This window comes from Hylobates moloch, unplaced genomic scaffold, assembly GCF_009828535.3.
Source record: "Hylobates moloch isolate HMO894 unplaced genomic scaffold, HMol_V3 SCAFFOLD_9, whole genome shotgun sequence".
NCBI lineage: Eukaryota > Metazoa > Chordata > Mammalia > Primates > Hylobatidae > Hylobates > Hylobates moloch.
The window spans coordinates 34,115,267-34,137,085 of record NW_026652284.1 but is presented as its reverse complement, the minus strand read 5'-3'; the positions used below and the strand labels follow the sequence as shown (position 1 = coordinate 34,137,085).

Genomic DNA, 21,819 nt, shown 5'->3' with positions numbered 1-21,819 from the left:
GATCACAGGCGTGAGCCACCGCGCCCAGCCAGCATTATGTTCTTAAGATCCGTTCACGTTGCTACAAGGAGATTCAGTTCCTCAGTTTTCTCCTCTGTAAAAATGGGGCAATCATGGTACCTACCTTAAAGAGTTACTATGAATAATTAAATAAGCAGAAGCAAAATGCTTAGCACAGTGCCTGGCATGTGGTGAGTGTTCAATAAATACTATTCTTATTATTTTATCATTAGAAAGGCAAGTTCTATTGAAAGCTAAAGGCCATTTTCTAAATGAGGGCTTTAGGACATTAGCTATACTTATCTCATTTTAAATTTGCACTTATTAAAATCAATCTCATTTCTTCTCCACACTCATATTCCTGAAAAGATCCATGATAAATCTGGGATCCATTTATAGAAGGAAAGTTTTCTCTTGGTGAAGAGCCAAAAGAGATTAGGAAACAGACAGTACAAACTTTTTTCTTTGTACTTATTTACAGTAAAGGCAAAATACAATTCGGTCATAACACCGTGAATCAGCACTCCAGGGTAGTACCAAGCTGAGTCCTGAGTTTATAAATAGGAGCATGTTGCTTGCGGGTGAGCGAGGTAATCTCAGGGCTTTACTGGAGATGTCTGTTGGAAGGAACAGGCTTTCTGTCTGGGATGGAGAAGCTGGAGAATGCACAGGAGAAGAGCCCTGGGGGGTCCATCTGGGCCTTGAGCAATTTGATTCTTGAGCAAATGCAAATGATTGGGGCTCCCTTTAGCCAGCATCAGAGGACACTGAGCGGGCCGCAGAGATTTGACAACAGGTTTTCTTCATAGAAGCCAATCAGGGGCATGGTAGGAAGTGCTGTTTTTATTCGCCGAAATGACAAGAAGGAACAGGTTTGAAGTTAAATCAGTAGAAGGGATTAGTGCAGATGTCAGGAAGAACGTCCTGGCAGGGAAGGGCAGGATCATTACCCCCATTCTTATTGGCAATACAATTCATTGAACATGACACACTTTTCTAATAAGTATTTTCACAGTTGGCTAGGGGAGGGTATGTAATCATTCCCTGCAAGACTTTACGATGAGGCTGCAAATTATCAGGAGTCTTAAAAGTCCATCCTTTTACCTGTTTATTTCATTTCTTTCATTTATTTCATACCTGTTTTTATAAGATGAAAAAACAGCAAGTATACATTCTTATTTATTGTTTAGGATGTATATTCATATGTAACAGTGTAGAAAGTACAGTCATGCACCATGTAACATTTTGGTCAATGATGAACTGCATATATGATGGAGGTCTCATAAGATTATAATATCATATTTTTACTGTACCTTTTCTATGTTTAGATATGCTTAGGTGCACAAATACCATGTATTACATTTTCCCATAGTATTCAGTACTGTAACATGCTGCATAGGTTTGTGGCCTAGGAGCAATAGATTGTGCTATACAACCTAAGTGGGCAGTAGGCTCTGCCATGTAGGTTTGTGTAAGTACATTCTGTGATGCTCACACAGTGGAACTGCCTAAGGATGCACTTCTCAGAACATACTAGTTAAGCAACCCATGACTGTGGATATTTACATACAGCCTCCTATACATTCATGGGGAGAAATTAGGAATGAAAAACACCAAAAGTTTAAGGGCAGTGAATAGTGGGACTGCAGGTGATTTTCACTGCCTCCCTTATATATTCCTGTATTCACATTTTTATAAAGTACGTCTGACATTTTTAATAACCAGCAAAATAAAGAATGAGTGAATATGACTCACATGAGCATAGTTCTTTCAGATCAGTTTAGGTGGCTCATCTGGAGATGTAGAGATTGTCTCAAAACCCCATGGAGGTCTCCGACTTTATGAATCCCTCTTGACACATTAACCTTTGTTTGAAACATCCCTGAGGACAGGGGCGCTTCCAGATGGCCACCCTGTGCATCTGTCATCCCTGGGGCGATCTCCCAGAGCCAGTTCCATATCAATGGACAAAGCCCAGAGGCTCAGCTTCTTGCCAGCCTGCAAGGCAGGACAACATGGAGCAAACCAGTCCTTGGCTTGCAGTGAAATGGTCCTAGCTTGAGAGCCGGGTGGATTATCTACCGGAGTCAGGGCCACAGAGCTCTTGTGTCTCCGGTTCTGCCCGGAGTTCATTTCCCTTTCTGGCTTTGCTCACCACCTGCCCAGAAACATTTTCTGAGAAGCTATGAGTGGTTCCTGGCCAGGGGGTGGAAAGCTGTTGTTAAAGAATTCTCTTTTCTGATTGGTGAAGAGCTCCTTAGGGATGGGAAATGAAGTAGTCCCTGGGGTGGGTATTATCCTTCCATAATTACACAGCCTCTCCCTGCCTGGGGCCCTGACACCTGCCCCAGAGCCTTTTGGTGGCTGTGCCTTCCTTGCACATGTCTAATTTTGTCCTAATCACGTAATGTCGCACAGGACTGGCCTGGAGAGGCACCTGTCCCAGGACCAGCCCTGAAGCAATGCTGAGCTTGGGGTAAATTACACTGTGGACTCCTTGTTATCCTTTAAGAATAATGTCTGCAGTTAACATGAATTTACAGTGATAATGAAGAAGGATTTGAGAATGCCTATAGTTGCAAAAGGGTGATCTGAAAGGGGGAGTGGCATTTTCCTTCCATGCTGTGGGCTGATGGTGAAGGAACTGAGCTGTGAGTCTTTTTACCTCTGCTTCTTGAGAGTGGCTTGGCCTAAGACGTTCCCTGAACTCCGGACTGCAGGTTGATGGAGGGCTTCTGGGCTGTTCCATGAGCCCAGCATGATCTGAAGGTTCACTTGCCTTTCTAGGCCTGGAGATGTTCTGGGCCGGAATGGAGCTGGATGGGGGGCTGCCTGTAGGAATGGAAATGTCCACTGGGGAGCTCTCTGCTTCCAGGGAAACATGCTTGACTTTCACTCCTCATCCCTAGAGAACATAATCTACCTCTTGTAAACTTTACCAATGGCACTTATCCTATGTCACTGGATACTTAAGGGCACAGGCTGTTAATACTGGCCATCCCAAAGGCAGGCTGGCAGGCCTAGAAACATCCCTGTTTTGTATGGCCTGTCTAGTGGAAACTGTTCCAAGTAAATAATAAATATTTGATATTGAGCATTTTCAATCTCTGAAAAACGACAACTTGAATAAAACCCTCCAATGATTTTGCAGTGATTACATATTCATTGTATTTCCAAAACAGTGATTTTACCCAAAATGACCTTTTCTAATCTCTGAGACATTGTCCATGCCATTACAAATATGAAGTATGAATATAATTGAATTGTTTAAATAGCATGCTAGAATTTTAAAGGCAATATAACATATGTTTAAAAGAAGAGATTTCAGAGTTTGAGTTTTAGTTCTGTTGCTTAATTACACGACATTGGGCACGTTACTTAAGCTTCCTGTCCCTTGGCTTCCTCAGCGTTACAGTGGGGATGATAATACCTTCTTCACAGCATTGTCATGATGACGAAGTTGAAATAAGAGATACATGCCAGGGGCTTGGCAAATGTCACCTTACAGCCTCAGAGTCAGCTTGGAAAGTACACACTTATTCTGATGATGTGATCCAATAGGAACCTCTAGAGATTCTGGAGCATCTTTTAAATAGTGTCAGAAGACTATCAGGTCCTAGTTAATTGTGATGGCAGGACTGAGTAACTCCCTCTAGAGGGACACGTTGAGAATGAAGAGCTAGACATGACTTCCGTTCTTTATCTAAGAGGCTTTGTGGCAACTGGAAATATTGGCAACCAAGGGAGACTGAGCCTCTTCTGGGAAACCTGGTGACTACCCACAGCAGACCAGAGTGAGATAAACATCTACTCAGCCTGACAAGTGGCTTTCGCTGAACCATGGGGCTCCAGTCAGAACAGGCCCACCTGGCCCTCAGCCCTCATAGCATCTACTCAAGAAGATTCTAAATGATCTGGCCTAGCCCAGAAAAACCAAAATGCCAACAGCCCCAAGAGTGTTAGAAATCCCTCAAATTACGACATAATTATCCTTCGAACATGGAGCGGCAACATAAAGTAGTAGAAAAGAGCCTGAGTTTGGAAGACCCGAGATCCACAGCCACTGAATGGAGTTGTTTGCTGAGCACTACACAAAGGGGCCAGCTGGTGGAGGGCTGAATCCCAGCCTGGGTGCCTGGAAGTTGGTGTCTCTGTAGTTTATCTGTTCCCTTTCTAGGGACATCCTAGTCTGTACTCATGGGACTTCTCCAAGTGCTTGTAACTGGAGCTTCATGAATGAAAGGCTGGATTTGATTTTCTTGGAAGGAACTTCTTACTTTAATGTAGTTCTTTTTTCAGTATTGTTAATCTACAGGCTGCTTTTCTTTTCTTTTTTGGAGGGTTGGTGGCAGGAAATCCTGTTTGCTTATTGAAGGGAATTTTGAAGTTCCTTATTTCAAATGAAGGTATAGCTCTAACAAGTATGTCTTGATGAATGTTGGAGGAATGTGGTGGAGATATGAATGGGCCTAATCAAGCCACAGTTGCTCAGTGACAAGTGGTGGGTCTAAGAGCTTATCTTCAGCTCTATTTTGGTCACAGAGCTGTGTTCCTTACATGGTAAGAGCAGTGGTCATTGTTGCCTTAGGTTTTTTTCCTATTGTGGCCATGGCACATGTGCAAGCTACTGCCGAGCTTTCAGGGCTAGGACATGTAATGTATATCTTAATGCTGTCAATGACACAAGACTTGCCAGGAACAGAGGGAGGCACATCATAGCCTAATGACTCTCTGAAACTTCTTCACATTTACCTGAAATTAGAGAGTCTTGGAACTGTAGAGTCAGAAGGGACCTTAGCAATTATATAATTCAATCTTTCACTGTACAAATACAAACATACTAACAACTGTCCTGAGGTTCAATGGTTTCCCAAAGGTTGCATAGCTATATTTTACTGGTTTCTTGGTTTTTGGGCTTGTTGTTTTTTTTTTTAACACTGAATGAAGCAGAAGCTTGGAATATCCACTTCAATGCCTATTTCTTTGGAACAGAACAAAATTGAAGCTTCTGCATGAAGGTTGAATATTTCTAGATGCAAATCACATTTTATTCATTCATTCATGCATCCATTCATTCATTCTTTCTTTCTTTCAATCTATATTTCTCAAGTGTGCATTGTGTGCCATGTTCTGTACACATAATGCTGGGAACTAGTGATGAGCTAAACATTAAAGGTTCTGTTCACGGGCATTTTTTATTCTAATAGAGGAGTTAGGCAGTAATCAAATGAACAACAAGATCATTTTAGAGAGTGATAATTACTTGAGAGAAAAGTGAACCAATAAAAATCTAGCCATTTAAAACAGTGGTATGACGGTGCTTTGCTTGGAAGGCTGTCTTCTCTTTTAATGTAAGGTCATCTATTGTTGATTTTTCTTTCCATGAAAGGTTCTCTTTGCAGTTGCATATTTTGTTTTTCTTATTATGACTAAAATATAAAGGTGGCTAGAAATTGGAGTCTGCCAATTTTAACATTTCCATGATGGCAACAGTTCAACAATGGCTTTAGATCAATGTTAAATGTTACCTACTCACTTCTAAGGAAACAACCAAATGACCATTTGATTTTTTTTTTCTCTACATCCAGAAATGTTGGCATTGGTTAGAAACAAATATCCCACCCATCATCATCTTACCATTTCAATATGGGAAGGATGATCTTCACTTTATAAAATCATCCCCTTTTGGTATATTGCATCCACACTGCATTCTCCCTAGAGATGGGATGAATTTTATTTTCATTAAAATATTATAGACAACTTTAATTTGGTTCTCCCAAGAAGCCAAGAAATATAACTGTCCTAGCAGACCCAGGAGGAAGGCTGTGCAGCAGCCAGAGGCTTTGCATCAGAGTATGCCTGGAGGCCAATACCTACTTCATTTATGGTGGAGGTATACTTCACTTGCTAAGCACACTCACACAGGTGCACACACACAGAGGATGTAGGAAACACAGACATCAAAAGGAAGAAAATGGAGACTATTTGAAAAGATAAACTCAAAATCTCAAAAGGTATATATCTTGATTGAATTACTGTCCAGAGAAGAGGGGAGGTATATGGCTCCAAATTGGTCTTAAAGATACATACCTTTTTACTCAAGTAAATGAAAAAGTACGCTAAAAGCAAGGAGCAATCTTTGAGATGAGGAAGTTTTTGTGAAGAAGAGACAAATATGGTTGCTATCATGCTTTTGTAGGTAACAACAGTCCTTTAAAGTGTTCTGTCTGCAGACGTTTTCACAATGCAAAAGTCCACATTTTTTCCTATTCCATTTTTCAGGTTGCTAGAAAGTCACTGCTGAAAGTGTTGCAGATTCACATTAACAAAGGCACAGTAGGTACTGAAATTCACAGTCATCACTGTCAGTAGCTAGGTGGCCTCTGAGAACTTTTTTTTTTCATGGCACATATCTGTTCCCTCATCAGCTTAGAGGGCAAATTGATAACCTGAGGTGCTTATTGTTCCCTGACTTTCACAGCACTTTGATGGACTTGAAGCCAAGAAAGATTAGGGGGCACCTAAGTTAGTCTCTCATGTGTGGGTTCTACCTCAAAGAGTGTGAAAAAATAGGAGACTTCATTTCATGGAGTATTTCACATTTGAATATGACATTAGGTTAACCTGAACATTTTGAGTTAATTTCTAAAAGTCTGTAAGTTCCAATTTCATAATTCCAAGGAAGAGGCATGTATTTTTGCCGTTTCAGAAACAGATTTATCTAACTCTTACCATTTTTTGCATAGAATTATATTAAAAGCTAATTAAACAAGAGAAAAATGTTTTTTCCATTAGGAACTAGAAAATATAATAATTTTACGTTTATCATTTATAATGCTTTTTTTTCTTCATTATTCTCCAGAACAATGGAAAATTATGGCAAGTTATTAGATCATACAATGCCAGGTACAAAGTGAGTAGTTGGTGAATTTTGTTGAAAGAACTAGTGAATATAATTCTGAAACAATTTAAGATGCCTTGCCTTTAAATAACCTACCTTAAGCATAGTGAATTTGGGTTTGGTTTTTTTTTCTCTTTTGGAGGTGGAGTCTCACTTTGTCACCCAGGCTGGAGCGCAATGGCACAATCTCGGCTCACTGCAGCCTCCACCTCCTGCCTCAGCCTCCCAAATAGCTGGAATTACAGGAGCGTACCACCAGGCCCAGCTAATTTCTTGTATTTTAGCAGAGACGGGGTTTCACCGTATTGCCCAGGCTGGTCTCGAACTCCTAAGCTCAGGCAATCTGCCTGCCTTGGCCTCCCAAAGTGCTAGGATTACAGGCGTAAGCCATTGCGCCCGGCCAGTACATTTGTTAAAAGGCATATTTTCCATTTACAAGCACTTCATATAATTTTTAAAAGTTACTTAAAATATGGGCCCAGCTGGGTGTGGTGAGAGTAGCAATGACCCAGGAATTCAAAGACCTTGACTGTAGGCCAGGCACCAATAATAAATGGTAGGATGGCCTTGAGAAAGTGACAGCTCTGCTGGGTTTCAGTTTCCACATGAATGACATGATTGGTTTGGAGCAGGCTACTTCTAATATTCCATGCGGCTTCAAAATTCCACAACTGAATACTTCAGATTAAGGAATTTAGAGCTAAATTTAATAGACACTGATCCAGTACCAATATATGCCAGGTAATATTATAAGCACTTTACAAAGTATTTAATGATATAATAATTTTAATAAAGCATAGACCACATATGGGGTAGCATTTCCTGCACTATAAAGTATAAACAAATGATAGTAATTTTACTAACATTCAATGTAAGTTATTTAAAAAAAAAAATAGAAATAAAATAATGCTTGGAATTGGAAGTAATATAGGAATGAAATTAGTTATACCATTTAAATTGGCAAAAAAATTATATGGTCAAAATAAGTGATTTAATCTTTATTTGACTTGAGAGAGTACACTAGATTACACATGAGTTCGCATCTATCTCGTTGTAAATGACTTGGCTGCCATAAACTTGAATGTTCTCACATATTAAATCACATAGGAGAAAATTTTTGTGAATCAAAGACTTTCTACCTGTATTACATCTTAATATAATACTCATTATATTATAAATGTTTTAAGTGCACAACTCATTTGGGAGAAACAAGCTGGAAACCATTATATGATCACAGTAGAGCTTCTAAATATCAGAGAGGCTTATTTCATGTGTACAGTGGCCACCTGGTTGCCTGAAGGTTGGAACAAAAGATAATACAGTGAAAGAGAGTTTGATTGGAAAGCTACTAATAGGTTTCAGTTTCTAGGCCTGGTTGAACAGTCCGACTCTCAAGCTAAAGGGCTGGAAATGAGTGGAAATTTGTCAAGCCAGGCAATTTCCACATCTTGACATGCTGCATGGGCCCTTGGTCCATTACTTTGACAACTGCCACGACTTCAAGCATTTTCGTCCCCTCCCCAACCTCCTTTACTCCTATTCCTCCTTAAGGTCAAGCTCAAGCACTAATTCCTCTAAGAAACTCTTCCTGAGTCAACATTTCTGGCTCCCCTCAAAGTTCCTCCACCTACACAAAGGGTTGGACAGAGATTCCATAAATGCTTCTAAAGCATCTGGTATAAATCTCTAAAATATTTACATTATTCAGCCTACCATATTGAATTACATTATTGGTCTATAATCTTTCTCAGTGAACTGTGAGCTCCTTGAGAATAGGAACTATGTTAATTCTTTTTTGGATCCCCAGAGTCTTGACACAAATAACATGCATTGTTTGTTAAATCCATGAATGAATGGGTGGATGACAGTGGTAAGGCATTTACTATTAAAATAGTTGGCACCACTGGATCTCCATGCGTTATAATTTGGTTAGGAACTGTGATGAGAATTGACTGTGTTCCAAGGAAGGCAGTGGAGTAAGGGATGTATTTCTTGCACATTTGCAGGGTATCTTCATAATCAACAATTTGGTTTAGGTCATTCTCCCCCACTCCATACTGAGAATAGTAGAGAAGTTGAGAGGAAATGAAACACATTAAAAAAAAAAATCTATTCCGCCAGGAGTGGTGGCTCACACCTGTAATACCAGCACTTTGGGAGGCCGAGGCGGGTGGATCATGAGGTCAGGAGTTTGAGGCCAGCCTGACCAACACGGTGAAACCCCGTCTTTACTAAAAATACAAAAATTAGCCAGGCAAGGTGGCATGTGCCTGTAATCCCAGCTACTCAGAAGCCTGAGGCAGGAGAATCACTTGAACCCGGGAGGCGGAGGTTGCAGTGAGCCGAGATCGCGCCATTGCACTCCAGCCTGGGCAACAGAGCATGACTCCATCTCAAAAAACAAAAATACAAAACACAAAATCTATTCAACAGATATTTACTGAACAGCTACTATCCAAGGTGCTCTGTGTCCTAGGCAGACCCAGATTCTACCCTCAAGAAAAATATAGTTTAGATATTTAAGAAATTCACATAAAGGAAGAAAGCAATACATGACATAAAAGACTTCAATGTTTACCAAAATGAAAGAATATGTGATAAAGGCTATAGAATGGTCAGAGATGTCAGAAATAAATTTGCTGGATTCCCGAGAAGCTCTCACTGTGCGGGAGAGCTAGGTTAGATCATTATGGCTTACAACCTGCTCTCAGCTATAAAGGCCCTGGACCCAGAGATGGTCAAGTCCACGGAGATTGGCATACATGCACACCAAGCTTACCAGGGATTGAAAAACCAAAAGGCCAATGACTAGATGAACTGGATAATTAATTATGATTTAAAGATGGGCGCGGAGTAAAGGGATCTGGATGGTACTGGAGATACTTCAGCCACCAACACAAATGTGCAAGCCAGACTTCCAACACAGCCTTTCTCTCCAAGAGCATAGAACAGATGCAGTATTTCCCATTCTTAGGCAGTATTGGATAAATAGAGGATCTGGTAGATACAGATATATGCTATCAATGGTAACTATTATGAGATTTCAGAAAGTTAAAAGTTGCATTCAGCCATAAATATCAAGGGACGCTTATTGAAGAAATGGTAGTCTGACAATGTCTTTGAGATTGCTTAGAGTTTGCAGTGGTGACTTGGGGAAGAACATTGTAGACAGAGGGGAAAGCATGAACAAAGAAAGTGAGTGGTTTATTTTTGCTGGAATTCAGGGTATACAATGGAGGATAGTAGAATATTATGAGAGAAATTGGAACAAGATCATGGAGGGATCTTGAAAGCTAGTTATAAAGTTTAAGTGTTATTCTTTGTGTAATAGGGAGTCATTATAGAAAAAAACATGATTCAGGCCAGGCACGGTGGCTCACGCCCGTAATCCCAGCACTTTGGGAGGCTGAGGTGGGCGGATCACTTTAGGTCAGGAGTTCAAGACCGGCCTGGCCAATGTGGTGAAACCCCATCTCTACTAAAAATTCAAAAATTAGCTGGGCGTGGTGGCAGGTGCCTGTAATTCTAGCTACTCGGGATGCTGAGGCAGGAGAATTGCCTGAACCTGGGAGGCGGAGGTTGCAATGAGCCGAGATCGCACCACTGCACTCTAGCGTGGGCAACAGAGCTAGATTCTGTCTCAAAAAAGAAAGAAAGGAAAGAACAAAAAACATGATTAGAACTGTACTCTGAGAAAATTAACTTGGTTGCAGTGTGTGAGTTGGCTGGGAGGAGGGATTCCTAGCTGCAGAGGTCCTTGGGAAGCTACAAAATCTATATAGGAGGACTGAAACTAGGACAATGTTGGCATAGGTGGAGCAGAAAGAGACTTGAAGGTACAAACCAAGAAGTATCATAGCATTTTCCTTGCATGCACACACATGCACCCACACTCCAAAGCAAAATATAACCTATAACCTATGTAACCTGAATATAATATAGAAGAAAATAATTCTTTATTTCTATGAAATTCTCCATTTATAAGGAACAGAAGATTGGAAAACCATTGATTCATGTAGCCAATTTAATTGATTTTTAGATAGTCTAAATATCAAATTTGTTAAAAATGGAATTTCCAAAGCACCAACGTAGTGGGTATCCATACCTAAATGGACATCTTCAGCGAAAAGAAAAAAATATCCTACATAAGTAAATGTTCTTCCTTCCCAGGATAACTAGGTGATTTCTCCAAATCGACTTTGTTTCAAATACTTTCTAACATTAGCTAACCCAACTAATAGGAATGTTGCAGAAAACAGAAACAGGAGCTTTGTGAGAAGTTTGATTACCTGTACGGCATTTTGGAGGAGAGGAAGAATGAAATGACCCAAGTCATTACCCGAACCCAAGAGGAGAAACTGGAACATGTCCGTGCTCTGATCAAAAAGTATTCTGATCATTTGGAGAACGTCTCAAAGTTGGTTGAGTCAGGAATTCAGTTTATGGATGAGCCAGAAATGGCAGTGTTTCTGCAGGTAAGTCTCTTTTTGGCACCAAAGTAACAACCCAAAAGGTGGGTGCTGGAAAATTAGTTATCACATTTTTATTATTTTATGTACATTTCAGTTTTTATTTATTTTACCAACTAAAATATAAACCCCATATGCTTATATATTAATCTATTTAAACAACTTAAAAAGCATGTCTATGATACTGCTTAAATCTAATAGGGTTCTGTTATAAGACAGCAGTTATGACATTTAGAAACTAAGCTATGAGATTCTCAGAGTCAACAAAGGAAATAATTGTCTTACCACTGTCTTTTATGGAAATAATTTAAGTAAGACTATCTTTTGTTTGCTTTCACAGAATGCCAAAACCCTGCTACAAAAGTAAGAACTTTTTATTTTATGTAAAAACGCATATTTTCACCTTTACCCAACGCTACCCAATTTTAAACAGTGACAGAAAGTGGCAACTTGTCTTTGTTGCAGAATCTCGGAAGCATCAAAGGCATTTCAGATGGAGAAAATAGAACATGGCTATGAGAACATGAACCACTTCACAGTCAACCTCAATAGGGAAGAAAAGATAATACGTGAAATTGATTTTTACAGAGGTTTGTTATTCTTTTGACCATTTGGCCGAAGCTGCAGGTGTGTGAAAGGTGCCGAAGAGTTGGGTGGGAGGAAAGCAGGGATTCAGAATCACCTCCAGAATCAATGTCAACAACTTTACAAGGATCATATCCAATGTGAAGCTCTATTTCATTACAGGATCACATCGTTTGTTGACAGTGTTTATTTAGCTTTGCATATATGGTGCCTTTTTTTTTTTTTTGATAGACTCTCACTCTGTCGCCCAGCCTAGAGTGCAATGGCACAATCTTGGCTCACTGCAACCTCCACCTCCTGGGTTCAAGTGATTCTCCCGCCTCAGCCTCCTGAGTAGCTGGGATTACAGGCACCTGCCACCACACCCGGCTAATTTTTGTATTATTAGAGAGGTAGGGTTTTGCCATGTTGGCCAGGCTGGTCTCGAACTTCTGACCTCAGGTGATCCACCTGCCTCGGCCTCCCAAAGTGCTGGGATTATAGAAGTGAGCCACCATGCCCGGCCTGGTGCCTATTTTAATGTCAGGTTGGGTATTTGACTCTGGATAAGCAAATGCTTCATAATTGATAATGATGATATCTCAACTTCAATCCTATGCACAGTGTTAGCCAAAATAATGTGAAGTGTCAGCAGGAGCAAGGTTAAAGATGAGATAAAAACAATACATATGAGGCATGTGGGATAGATATTGCAGCACATCAACTTAATCAAACTTTAGGGGACAAGAACAGTAACAACTCATAGAATAAGTCACAACCTGAACGTAAACCTGGGTCTGTGTGATCAGTTATACTCCCTGAGCTATAACCACATTCCTACCTTTTGGCCCAGAAATCCCATTTCTGAAATTTTATCCTGATTAAATAATTGAAAAGCGAAAAATAATCTTTGAGCTGACCAAAACTTTGATCACCTTGACTCATGCTAGCCCACCTAGATGATCACACCCCTCAGCTAGACCACTAGACCACTAGTAATGCTATGAGGCTGCACCAACATCCACAGACAAAATTTTAAAGGCAAATCTTTAGGATGTATCTTTTTAAAAAAATCGCTTAATATTGCCTGTCTTTAATGTCACCTGAGGGAATATTAAGATCAGTGGGTCAGGAAAAGAGTCACGGCATTCCAGCACTTTGGCAGGCCAAGGCAGGTGGATCACTTAAGGTCAGGAGTTTGAGATCAGCCTGGCCAACATGGTGAAACCCCATCTCTACTAAAAATACAAAAAAATTAGCCAGGTATGGTGGCGTACGCCTGTAATCCCAGCTACTCCAGAGGCTGAGGCAGGAGAATCACTTGAACCCAGGAGGTGGAGGTTCCAGTGAGCCGAGATTGCACCACTGCACTCCAGCCTGGGTGACAGAGTGAGACTCTGTCTTAAAAAATAATAAATAAATAAATAAATAAATAAATAAATAAATAAATGAATCATGACATTAATTATGGCAAAAGTAGGTATTCACTGAACAATGGAGGTAGAAAGCTAAAATGACAAAAGGGCTTTGTATGTTTTCTGAGATAGGGAAGACAGTTGCACTTCCATTTAATCTGACAGAGATAAATAAGTGACAATCCCAGGCCTCCAGGAGCTTGCAGATGTGGCATAATGTAATAAATATGTGGACGGGCTCTGGAAGATGAAGGGCATGATGCACAGCAGGGGTGAAGACTTTGTACTGGGGAGGAAAACAAGGAGGATAGGGATGGTTCCTTCACATTTGTCCAGTCCACATTCCACTAGAAGCACAAAGCCCCGGCACGGCACACTTGGACCATTGTCAAGTGTCTGTCAGAGAAAAACTCCCCAGCCTTGACCTTAACTAGGGCTATAAGCACTGGCCATTAACTGTGTCCATGGCTGCAGGGATAGTTATAAAAATTCACAAGATACCTTACCTTACCAGAAGATGAAGATGAAGAAGAAGAAGGCAGAGAAGGAGAAAGAGAAGGAGAAGGAGAAGTGGGAGGAGAAGCAGTAGAAGTGGAAGAGGTAGAAAATGTTCAAACAGAGTTTCCAGGAGAAGATGAAAGCCCAGAAAAAGCTTCAGAGCTCTCTCAGGTGGAGCTGCAGGCTGCCCCTGGGGCACTTCCAGTTTCCTCTCCAGAGCCACCTCTAGCCCTGCCACCTGCTGCAGATGCCCCTGTGACACAGGTAACCCCTCCTTTTCTTTCTACAGGGCACGTGGGCGTGTCTCCTTACTGAATAGCCTAAACAATTTACCCTATTCTGCCTTAAGAAAAAGATAACTATATACCAGACATTTGTATATGGTAGACAAAAGATTTCAAGACAGTCCCCATGTCAGGAAGAAAAGTCCTCTAGGTGATTCAACAGGTTCTTTGTTGTTATCGTTAGTTAACAAAATTTAATACAACTTTCCCACCAGTAATGCCCTCAAATGGGAGGCAATCTTTGTCTGGAAATTGTGTGTGTGTGTGTGTGTGTGTGTGTATGTATGTGTGTCCATGTCTGTGTGTCATGTTAATTCATAGAGAGCTGATATCATGGGGACTGGGTCTGCTCTTTGTTACTTAGTGAATGTACATGTAGGGTATAGGATGAGAAATAAATAGCATATAGGGTAAGAAATAAAAGTGATTATACTTTTAGAACTTTGAATTTTCTGTAGATAATTGAGGGGGTAAATAGAGAAACTACATTAGTTTATGTTCCTGTTGCTTACCCTGAAATACAACTTATGTATTTTTCCTTCAGTGACCAAACAATGAAGCCTGGTTTTCTATGGATTTGGCATTTGATGAGATTGTGTGTTGACAGAATTGTTTAAAACATATCTTAGGAAATAAGCTCACCCCAGATGCTGCACCTAATTGGTTGACCTCATGTTTCTAATATGTCACCGTCCAGTTTTCAAACCTTTGTGCAGACTCCATGATACTTCAGCAGACAGGATCCCAACCTTTTGAGTTTGCAGGCAGTGCAGACTCATCAGAGAGGAGTCCTGCTTCTGCAACTGCTTTTGAAGTGGATTGAAACAGCACTCCAGAGGGGGATCTCAGAGATGGAATTGTATTTCTATGCTCTGTCTCCACAGGAAACCAGGCTAAAATGCCATTTATAGTCTAGAATTTTTAAATTCTGAGCATTTCAGTTGTACTAAAATTGAAAATGGTATAGTAACTAAGTGAGGGTTAGGATTTGATCAATAAGATTTGTTTTTTATAACGAGGTTTTTGGGACTCACGTATAATGCCAACAAATTATTCTAGTCAATAGTTTGACCCTTTTCGCATATCTGATATTTTATAACCAACATTCACTGAGGTTTCTGCTTTCTGCCTGCCTGGGCTCCCAGTGAGTGAAAGACAAGCTCAGAAAAGAAGAGGGCACACATCCGGATGCTGGACAGAGGGGCACTGTGGTCACCATTCTGCCCTTAGCGCTTCTGGAGGGTGGGATGAACTAAAACGGCCACCAAGGCACTGCATGCAGGGAGCGCGCAGTGTTCAAACCCAAAGGGAACTAAAATCGACTGCTTTTTCTTCTTCTTCTTCTTTTTTTTTTTTTTTTTTTTTTTTTTACTTTTGAATTTATCTGTTCTGATTAAGGGGGAGGTTGTACCCACTGGCTCTGAACAGACCACAGGGTCTGAAACTCCAGTCCCTGCAGCAGCGGAAACTGCGGATCCCTTGTTTTACCCTAGTTGGTATAAAGGCCAAACCCGGAAAGCCACCACCAACCCACCTTGCACCCCAGGGAGCAAAGGTCTGGGGCAAATAGGGCCTCCAGGTTCTGAGGATTCGAATGTACAGAAGGCAGAAGTGGCAGCAGCCGCAACGAGTGAGAGGGCAGCTGTGAGTGGTAAGGAAACTAGTGCACCTGCAGCTACTTCTCAGGTTAGTGATGATGCACTTGTGTCTATGCTTTCCCGCACCCCCTAGGGTCCCACTGGAACAGGCCACAGCAAGAAGAAAAAGGGTTTTTAACAGGGCAGAGAGAAACCTCAGCCAGGGGAAAAGTACAGAAATAATTCATCCCCCAATGTTGGCTTGTTTTGAGCTCTATATAAAAGAAAACATAAAACAAAACAAATTTGAGTTCACTCTGCTGGTGCGTGGTGACCTCACACCTGGCTTCCCAGGGGAGGGGCGCAAGTGAGCCTGGCCCTTAGGCATGCTACTGAGCGCTGCTTCATCTGCAGTGACTGGCTGTGTCCCTAGTCCTCCTTACCAACGGCCACTTGCCCTTGCTCAGCCTTCCCTGTGTCCTCCTTGGGCTTCTAAAGACTAATCCCCTGCTTTTGTGTCATTCCCAGCAACCCCCAAGGAGCACCCTTGAATTGAGTTTTAAGTCTGTTCTGGAGAATAACCTCTGATTCATGGATTCTTGGAGCGTGCTGGCTACAGCTAGACAGAGACAGTCTTGGCTTGATTAAACCTGTGCTTCCTAAGCATGTGCTCCTGGGAGTGGAAAAGCACACATGCTCTTCCATAGAAATTTTTTTCAAGAGACTCTTTATATAATGAGTTTGAAGTCCATGTCTTCCCCCTAACACTTGGTTAGATGTTTGCATATCTCGAAGAGTCCACAGAAGAAATCTTTTACAATTTCTTCACAAGGAAGAATGTTCATGGTGACTCCATACTCATGAGCATTCTTAAATGATGTGTAAGGTGTGAGTGTTGCCCAGGCAAGAGGCTGCCAGCAAGCACTCTCCAGTTCCATGCTCCTGGGTCATCAGGTGATTGATTGTGAACCACAAACAACATGTTCTCAAAAATCAGAAAATGACTAATTATTTTGATTGTATCTGCTCAAGTAGACTTCAATTCCATGAGGTGGTAAAAGGAAATGATTTTGGAAAATTAAGACTAACATGCTTTGGGTTGGATATTTATTTTCACAGATAAAAGTAACAAAAATAAATGTTTAGTGTGAAGAAATCTTTTGAGGTGGTTTTTAGGTAAAAGATGCAGTAGACTGATTATTTCTAGAAAACATATGGCAATTCTTACCCATGGTAGTAGAAGCTGTGTGCAGAGGGGCCGTTTTCTGAAAACGGTAGTGCACTACCCCATGAAGAGCACGTAGTAGGGCTCAAGCCAAAATGAAAAGTCCATTGAAATAATGTTGAAAATAATTATTTGTGATAATATCAGTGAAGCTTTCTTCTTGTTTTCTCACAGGAGTTAGTAATCTGCCTAGCGCTTTTGGCTTTTCTTATACTTCACTACATCTGGAGTCAGATTCAGTGCTTGATTTTTACTTTAATGGGTAGGAAATCTTTTCTTTTCCCTTGACTAACATCTCACATAGTTTCTTCCATAATGTTCCTCTTCTGTAGCCCCAGAGATTAATTTCTCCCCAAATCTTGAGGCTCAGTCCTCCCAAAAGAACATTGTTCTCAGATTATACTGGAGGCCTCAAGCTCCCACAATGCAATCGCCTCAAGACCTCTTCCTGAGGAGAATTGCTCCATTATCTATTCCTGCATGGAGGGGAACCTTGACTGAGAACAGTGACTCCATGGGCAATTATTCAGTAATCCAGGAGGAGCAAACCCTCCAGAATGGTCATTAGGGGAGGCCAGTTTCAAGTGTCCATAATGCGGTGAAGACTTACTGCTCATAGAGAAAGGAGCGGCAAAGGACTCCTGCAGGAAAATGCAGATTAAGTAGAAGCATTTCATCTGCTTACACCAGAGATGCCCAGGAGGTGGCCAAGTGACTCCTGGTGGGATGCTGTTCTAGGCAGTTCCTATGCCGGTGAGCAGGTGGGTTCTTTTTGAACCCTCGGACTCTACAGAGTTTCTCCTGGGAGAGGAGGTCCCTGAGAGAAAGATGCCCTGAGTGAAGAAGTATCTGGGGGATTGCAGCCACGTGAGACCTGAATGAATTAACAGCCAGAGGATCAATGTGCACTTACCAGCTATCAGGAATTAGAACCAAAGAACTAAGCCATAAAGTCATCAAGCAGTCCATGTATATTATTTCTGAATCTCCGTTCTCATAGCCAAGCCTTTGCTTGATTGCTGTTATGAGGTTTGCTTGAGGACTGACATCATAATCCTTTAATACCCTTTTGAAAGTTCTCAGTTTAATTAATAATATTTGAAGATTCCAACTTCCATGTACTTTTGTGTAAATGACCCTGCTGGGCCTGAGACCCAGCTCCTTGTGCCTATAGCTCAAAGGCAGTTCAGGGTCAATGGTGCTGAAAGGCCTCAGCTATTTCTGGCTCACTGACTTTTCCCTGGGTTGACACTGACTCTTCTGGAAGCTCCCTTCATAGACTTTCTGCCTCATTAGCCGTCTGCTCAGCAATGGTGATGGTGTCTCCATTGGTCTCTACCGTGTCTGGAACTGTGTGTGAGCAGGACCGGCCCACAGTGTCCAATAGTAAGCTGGAAACCTGTGCACCCTAGAGTGTCCTGAGTGTCCTTACAGTCTGCTCAGCTGCCCAACTCCTTCAGACATTATCTGTGGTAAAAAAGAGTGGGAGGATGTATTGGCCATGGACTCAGGGGAGTGAATGGTGAGAGAGAAAACTCCATGCTTTATTGGAACCAGGACCTAATTGTGGATCTGAATAATTGTCTGAAGGGTTCTGTTTACATTCTGAGAATTCAGGTTTGGGGCTTTGTCACTACATATATGTCTTGTATTGCTTCTCTGAGGCTGCAGAGGGAGTGTCATGCTTCAAGGCTGCCATCCACCGAGCCCATGTCATGTATGCTGACATCCACATGCCTGCCTGGGGAGAGGAGGGTGGGGCAGGTGGAGCAGGTGCAGGGAGGGCGTTGACATCCAGTATTGCAAAGAACCTTGCTGTATAGTTCTTGGTGTTTGAGGAAGGGCCTTTCACATAGAGAAGGACACCTGTTCATGATGGAGTACTACTCTTTGATCCCAGAAATGGGATATGGGCAGGTTGATAGAGACCTCACTATAGTAGCAAATTCCAGGACTCTGAGAATATTTTGCAGGTCTGATTCACCTTCACCACTTCAGAACCCAGTTTACCAGATTCATATTTGTCCAGTTCAAAGTTAGAGTGTTGGAATTTCACATTTCATCACTAGGCTTACCTTGAACATTTAGGACATGGTAAGAGTTCTCCTTGATTCAGTGGTGGTCTTATCTCTCTTTACTAGGTGGTCCCATGTCAGAGTAATGTTATCTTTAAAACTCAGAAGCATCTCAGGCTCACTTGCTGACCTGTAAACTACATTCAGCCCACAACAGCTGAACTGCAAACCTTTTAGAAGCAAATGCTCTATTTCCTGGTGCTTTCCTCATATCCATGTACACAGTGAAACATGCCCTTGATTTTACTGCCTGTGGTTTCTGGTGCTGAACAATTTCTACTTTATCACATACCTTCTCTCTTCACCCAAGTACACAGGCAAAAAAACTGGTCATGGCAAAAACCAAACATCAGCTTCCTCTACCAGTGATGGACAGGACCACTACTTCTTGTTAGATCAGAAGAGTGCTGTAGCTCCCCCATGGGCATTCTCTAAGAAAAAGCAAGGTTTGGATTCAGCCTTGTGGTGAATTTGAACTCATCAAAGGCCCGAGTTTCCTCGGGCTTCTACAGGATGCACTTGAAACCTCCACAAACCCCAGTCCTCCCAGAAAACCGTGCAAAGCCCTCACTTATGAACTGATCTTAAGCTGCAGAGTCATCCTCTCAGTTTCTGCGCGTCTGAGCCAGGCCTGCTGTATTCTCAGTCAATGCAAAGAGAGTTTGGTAGAAATAACCTTTAATTTACTTCATATGTTAATTTTAAAATTTATTTTGAAAGAATTACATCGTGCCCTAGTCAACCTCAGAAAACAAGGCATGAATAAAGTGGGAGAAGGATGCTGTTAGACAGATTGGCTGTCTTGGAAGCCGTCTCTGTGAGGCCTTGTCTCTCGGGCATGCTTTCTTATGACAATTTCTTTTCCAGTCTTCTTCCACCCGCTACCCACTCCCCATGGACGTTGGGCATTTTATTGGGGCCATGTGTGGCAATTAAATTGTTATAGAGGTGGGAGCAGCAGCAATGAAACCCCCCTCCTAGTTCCCCTTCCTCCCTTCCCAGTGCCACTTAATGGCCTCACCTGGAAGAATTTGCCCAGACCATTTAATGGGAGCTATGCAGGGAACAGGGGTTTCCAGAGAAATGTCTCTCTATTTGGTGGATTAACTCAGCAGCTGCTCTGGCTGATACTTGAGCTGGACACAGCAGCTGCCTCAAGGTAAGAGGATCTCCCCACCACACACACACACACACACACACACACACACGCACACACACACACACACAAACACTGCAGCCAGAGCCAATTGCTTTGGAGATAGGGACTTTGGCATTGAAATCTTTGCGATTTCTCCCTATATATAGAACCACAGCTCAGTATTTCACCAGAACACAAAGTTGCAGTGATAAGAGGCCCTGAAAATTTTACTATATCAAAGCGATTCGTTATTCCAAAAATATCCATTTTTCACATTCTATCCTTCAAGCCTGAAAAACAGACAAACAAATTGGGTAGAAATTTTGCCAAAGCTCAAGACTGTGGAAGGATCCAAAAGTTAGAAGAAAGGACTTCAGATCTGGTCCTGGAGCTGCTTCAGTGTCTGACTCTAGGCATTTAAATTCTTTGAGCCTCAGTTTTCTCATCAGGAAAATAGACTACTCAACGAATAGATTCATTTATTTTCACACTGGGCAGTGAAAAATCTAGTACTAGGAATTTTATAATTGGTTTCAGGTATTTTCATTGGGAGGGTTATGGACTTAGGCCTGACACAACTCATTATGAGTGACAATAATTACAATAGATTCTCAGTGAGTTAGAGAGTCCATTGCATTTCTCAGAGTACATTTCTTGACTTGAAGCTCTTACATAAATCCCAATTTCCCAAACCATTTTCCAGATTTCTCCCTAGGCACTCGTTTAACTGAATGTTTACACAGCTGCTATTACTTCCTTCAGATTCCATGAACTCCACATCCATGATGACTCCACTCTGAAGTCGCCTAAAGTTACTTACAGACCTCACTGCTCAGTAGAGCAAAGACAGGATGTACACAGCAGAGGCAGACACAGAACACTCAATGGATGAAGAAATGAAAGATGTGATTTTTTAAATCAACTTTATTGAGATATACATACACTAAAATTTACCCGTTTTAAGTGTACAGTTCAGTGAGTTTGGACAAATGTGTAGCATTGTATAGCTACCACCACAGTCAAGTTGTAGAATATTTTCACCACCCCAGAAAGTTCCCTCATGTGTCTTTACCATTAAATCCCTTCCCCGCATCCCTGCCTCTGGCAACCACTGATGTGTTTGATTGTCATTATAGTTCGGCCAGTTCCAAACTGTCCTGTGAATGAAAACATACAGTATTGTATGCTTTTATAACTGGCTTTTTTTTTCACTTAGTATAATGCTTCTGAGATTTGTTTATTTTGTGGCATTTATAGTATCTCAGTTCTTTTTATTCCCAAGTGGTATTCTATTGTGTGGGTATGCCACTAGTTATTTATCTATACATCACTTGATGGATGTTTGTGTTCTTAGCAGCTTTGGCTATAATAAGTAAAGCTGCTGTGAACACTCACATATAGGTCTTTGTGTGAATACATGTTTTCATCTCTCTTGAGTAAATGAAGGAATGGAATTGCTGGATTGTATGGTAAGTTTGTGGTTAACTTCATAAGAAACTGTCAAACTGTTTTCCATAGTGGTTATTTATTTTTTTCTGTTTCCACCAGCAAGGTAAGAGAGCTCTACCTACTCTACGTTCTACCAGCTCATGGTATTATGTCAATCTTTCATATTTCAGCTATTCTGGGTGGATGATTATGCATGGTATCTCTTTATGGTTTTAATTTGCATT

General features: G+C 41.4%; 1 protein-coding gene across 2 annotated transcripts in view; it reads left to right on the top strand.

The window, feature by feature from the left end:
• TRIM55 (tripartite motif containing 55) overlaps positions 1-21,819 on the top strand; it is a 62,682-nt gene that overhangs the window by 25,121 nt on the left and 15,742 nt on the right. The window contains exons 7-11 of one of the 2 annotated variants that reach the window (XM_032759652.2): positions 11,143-11,376; positions 11,711-11,733; positions 11,836-11,960; positions 13,864-14,111; positions 15,530-15,817. In XM_032759652.2, coding sequence (XP_032615543.1) covers positions 11,143-11,376; positions 11,711-11,733; positions 11,836-11,960; positions 13,864-14,111; positions 15,530-15,817 — 918 coding nt within the window. The remainder of the gene's footprint in view (positions 1-11,142; positions 11,377-11,710; positions 11,734-11,835; positions 11,961-13,863; positions 14,112-15,529; positions 15,818-21,819) is intronic. The other variant, XM_032759654.2, reaches the window with a different exon arrangement.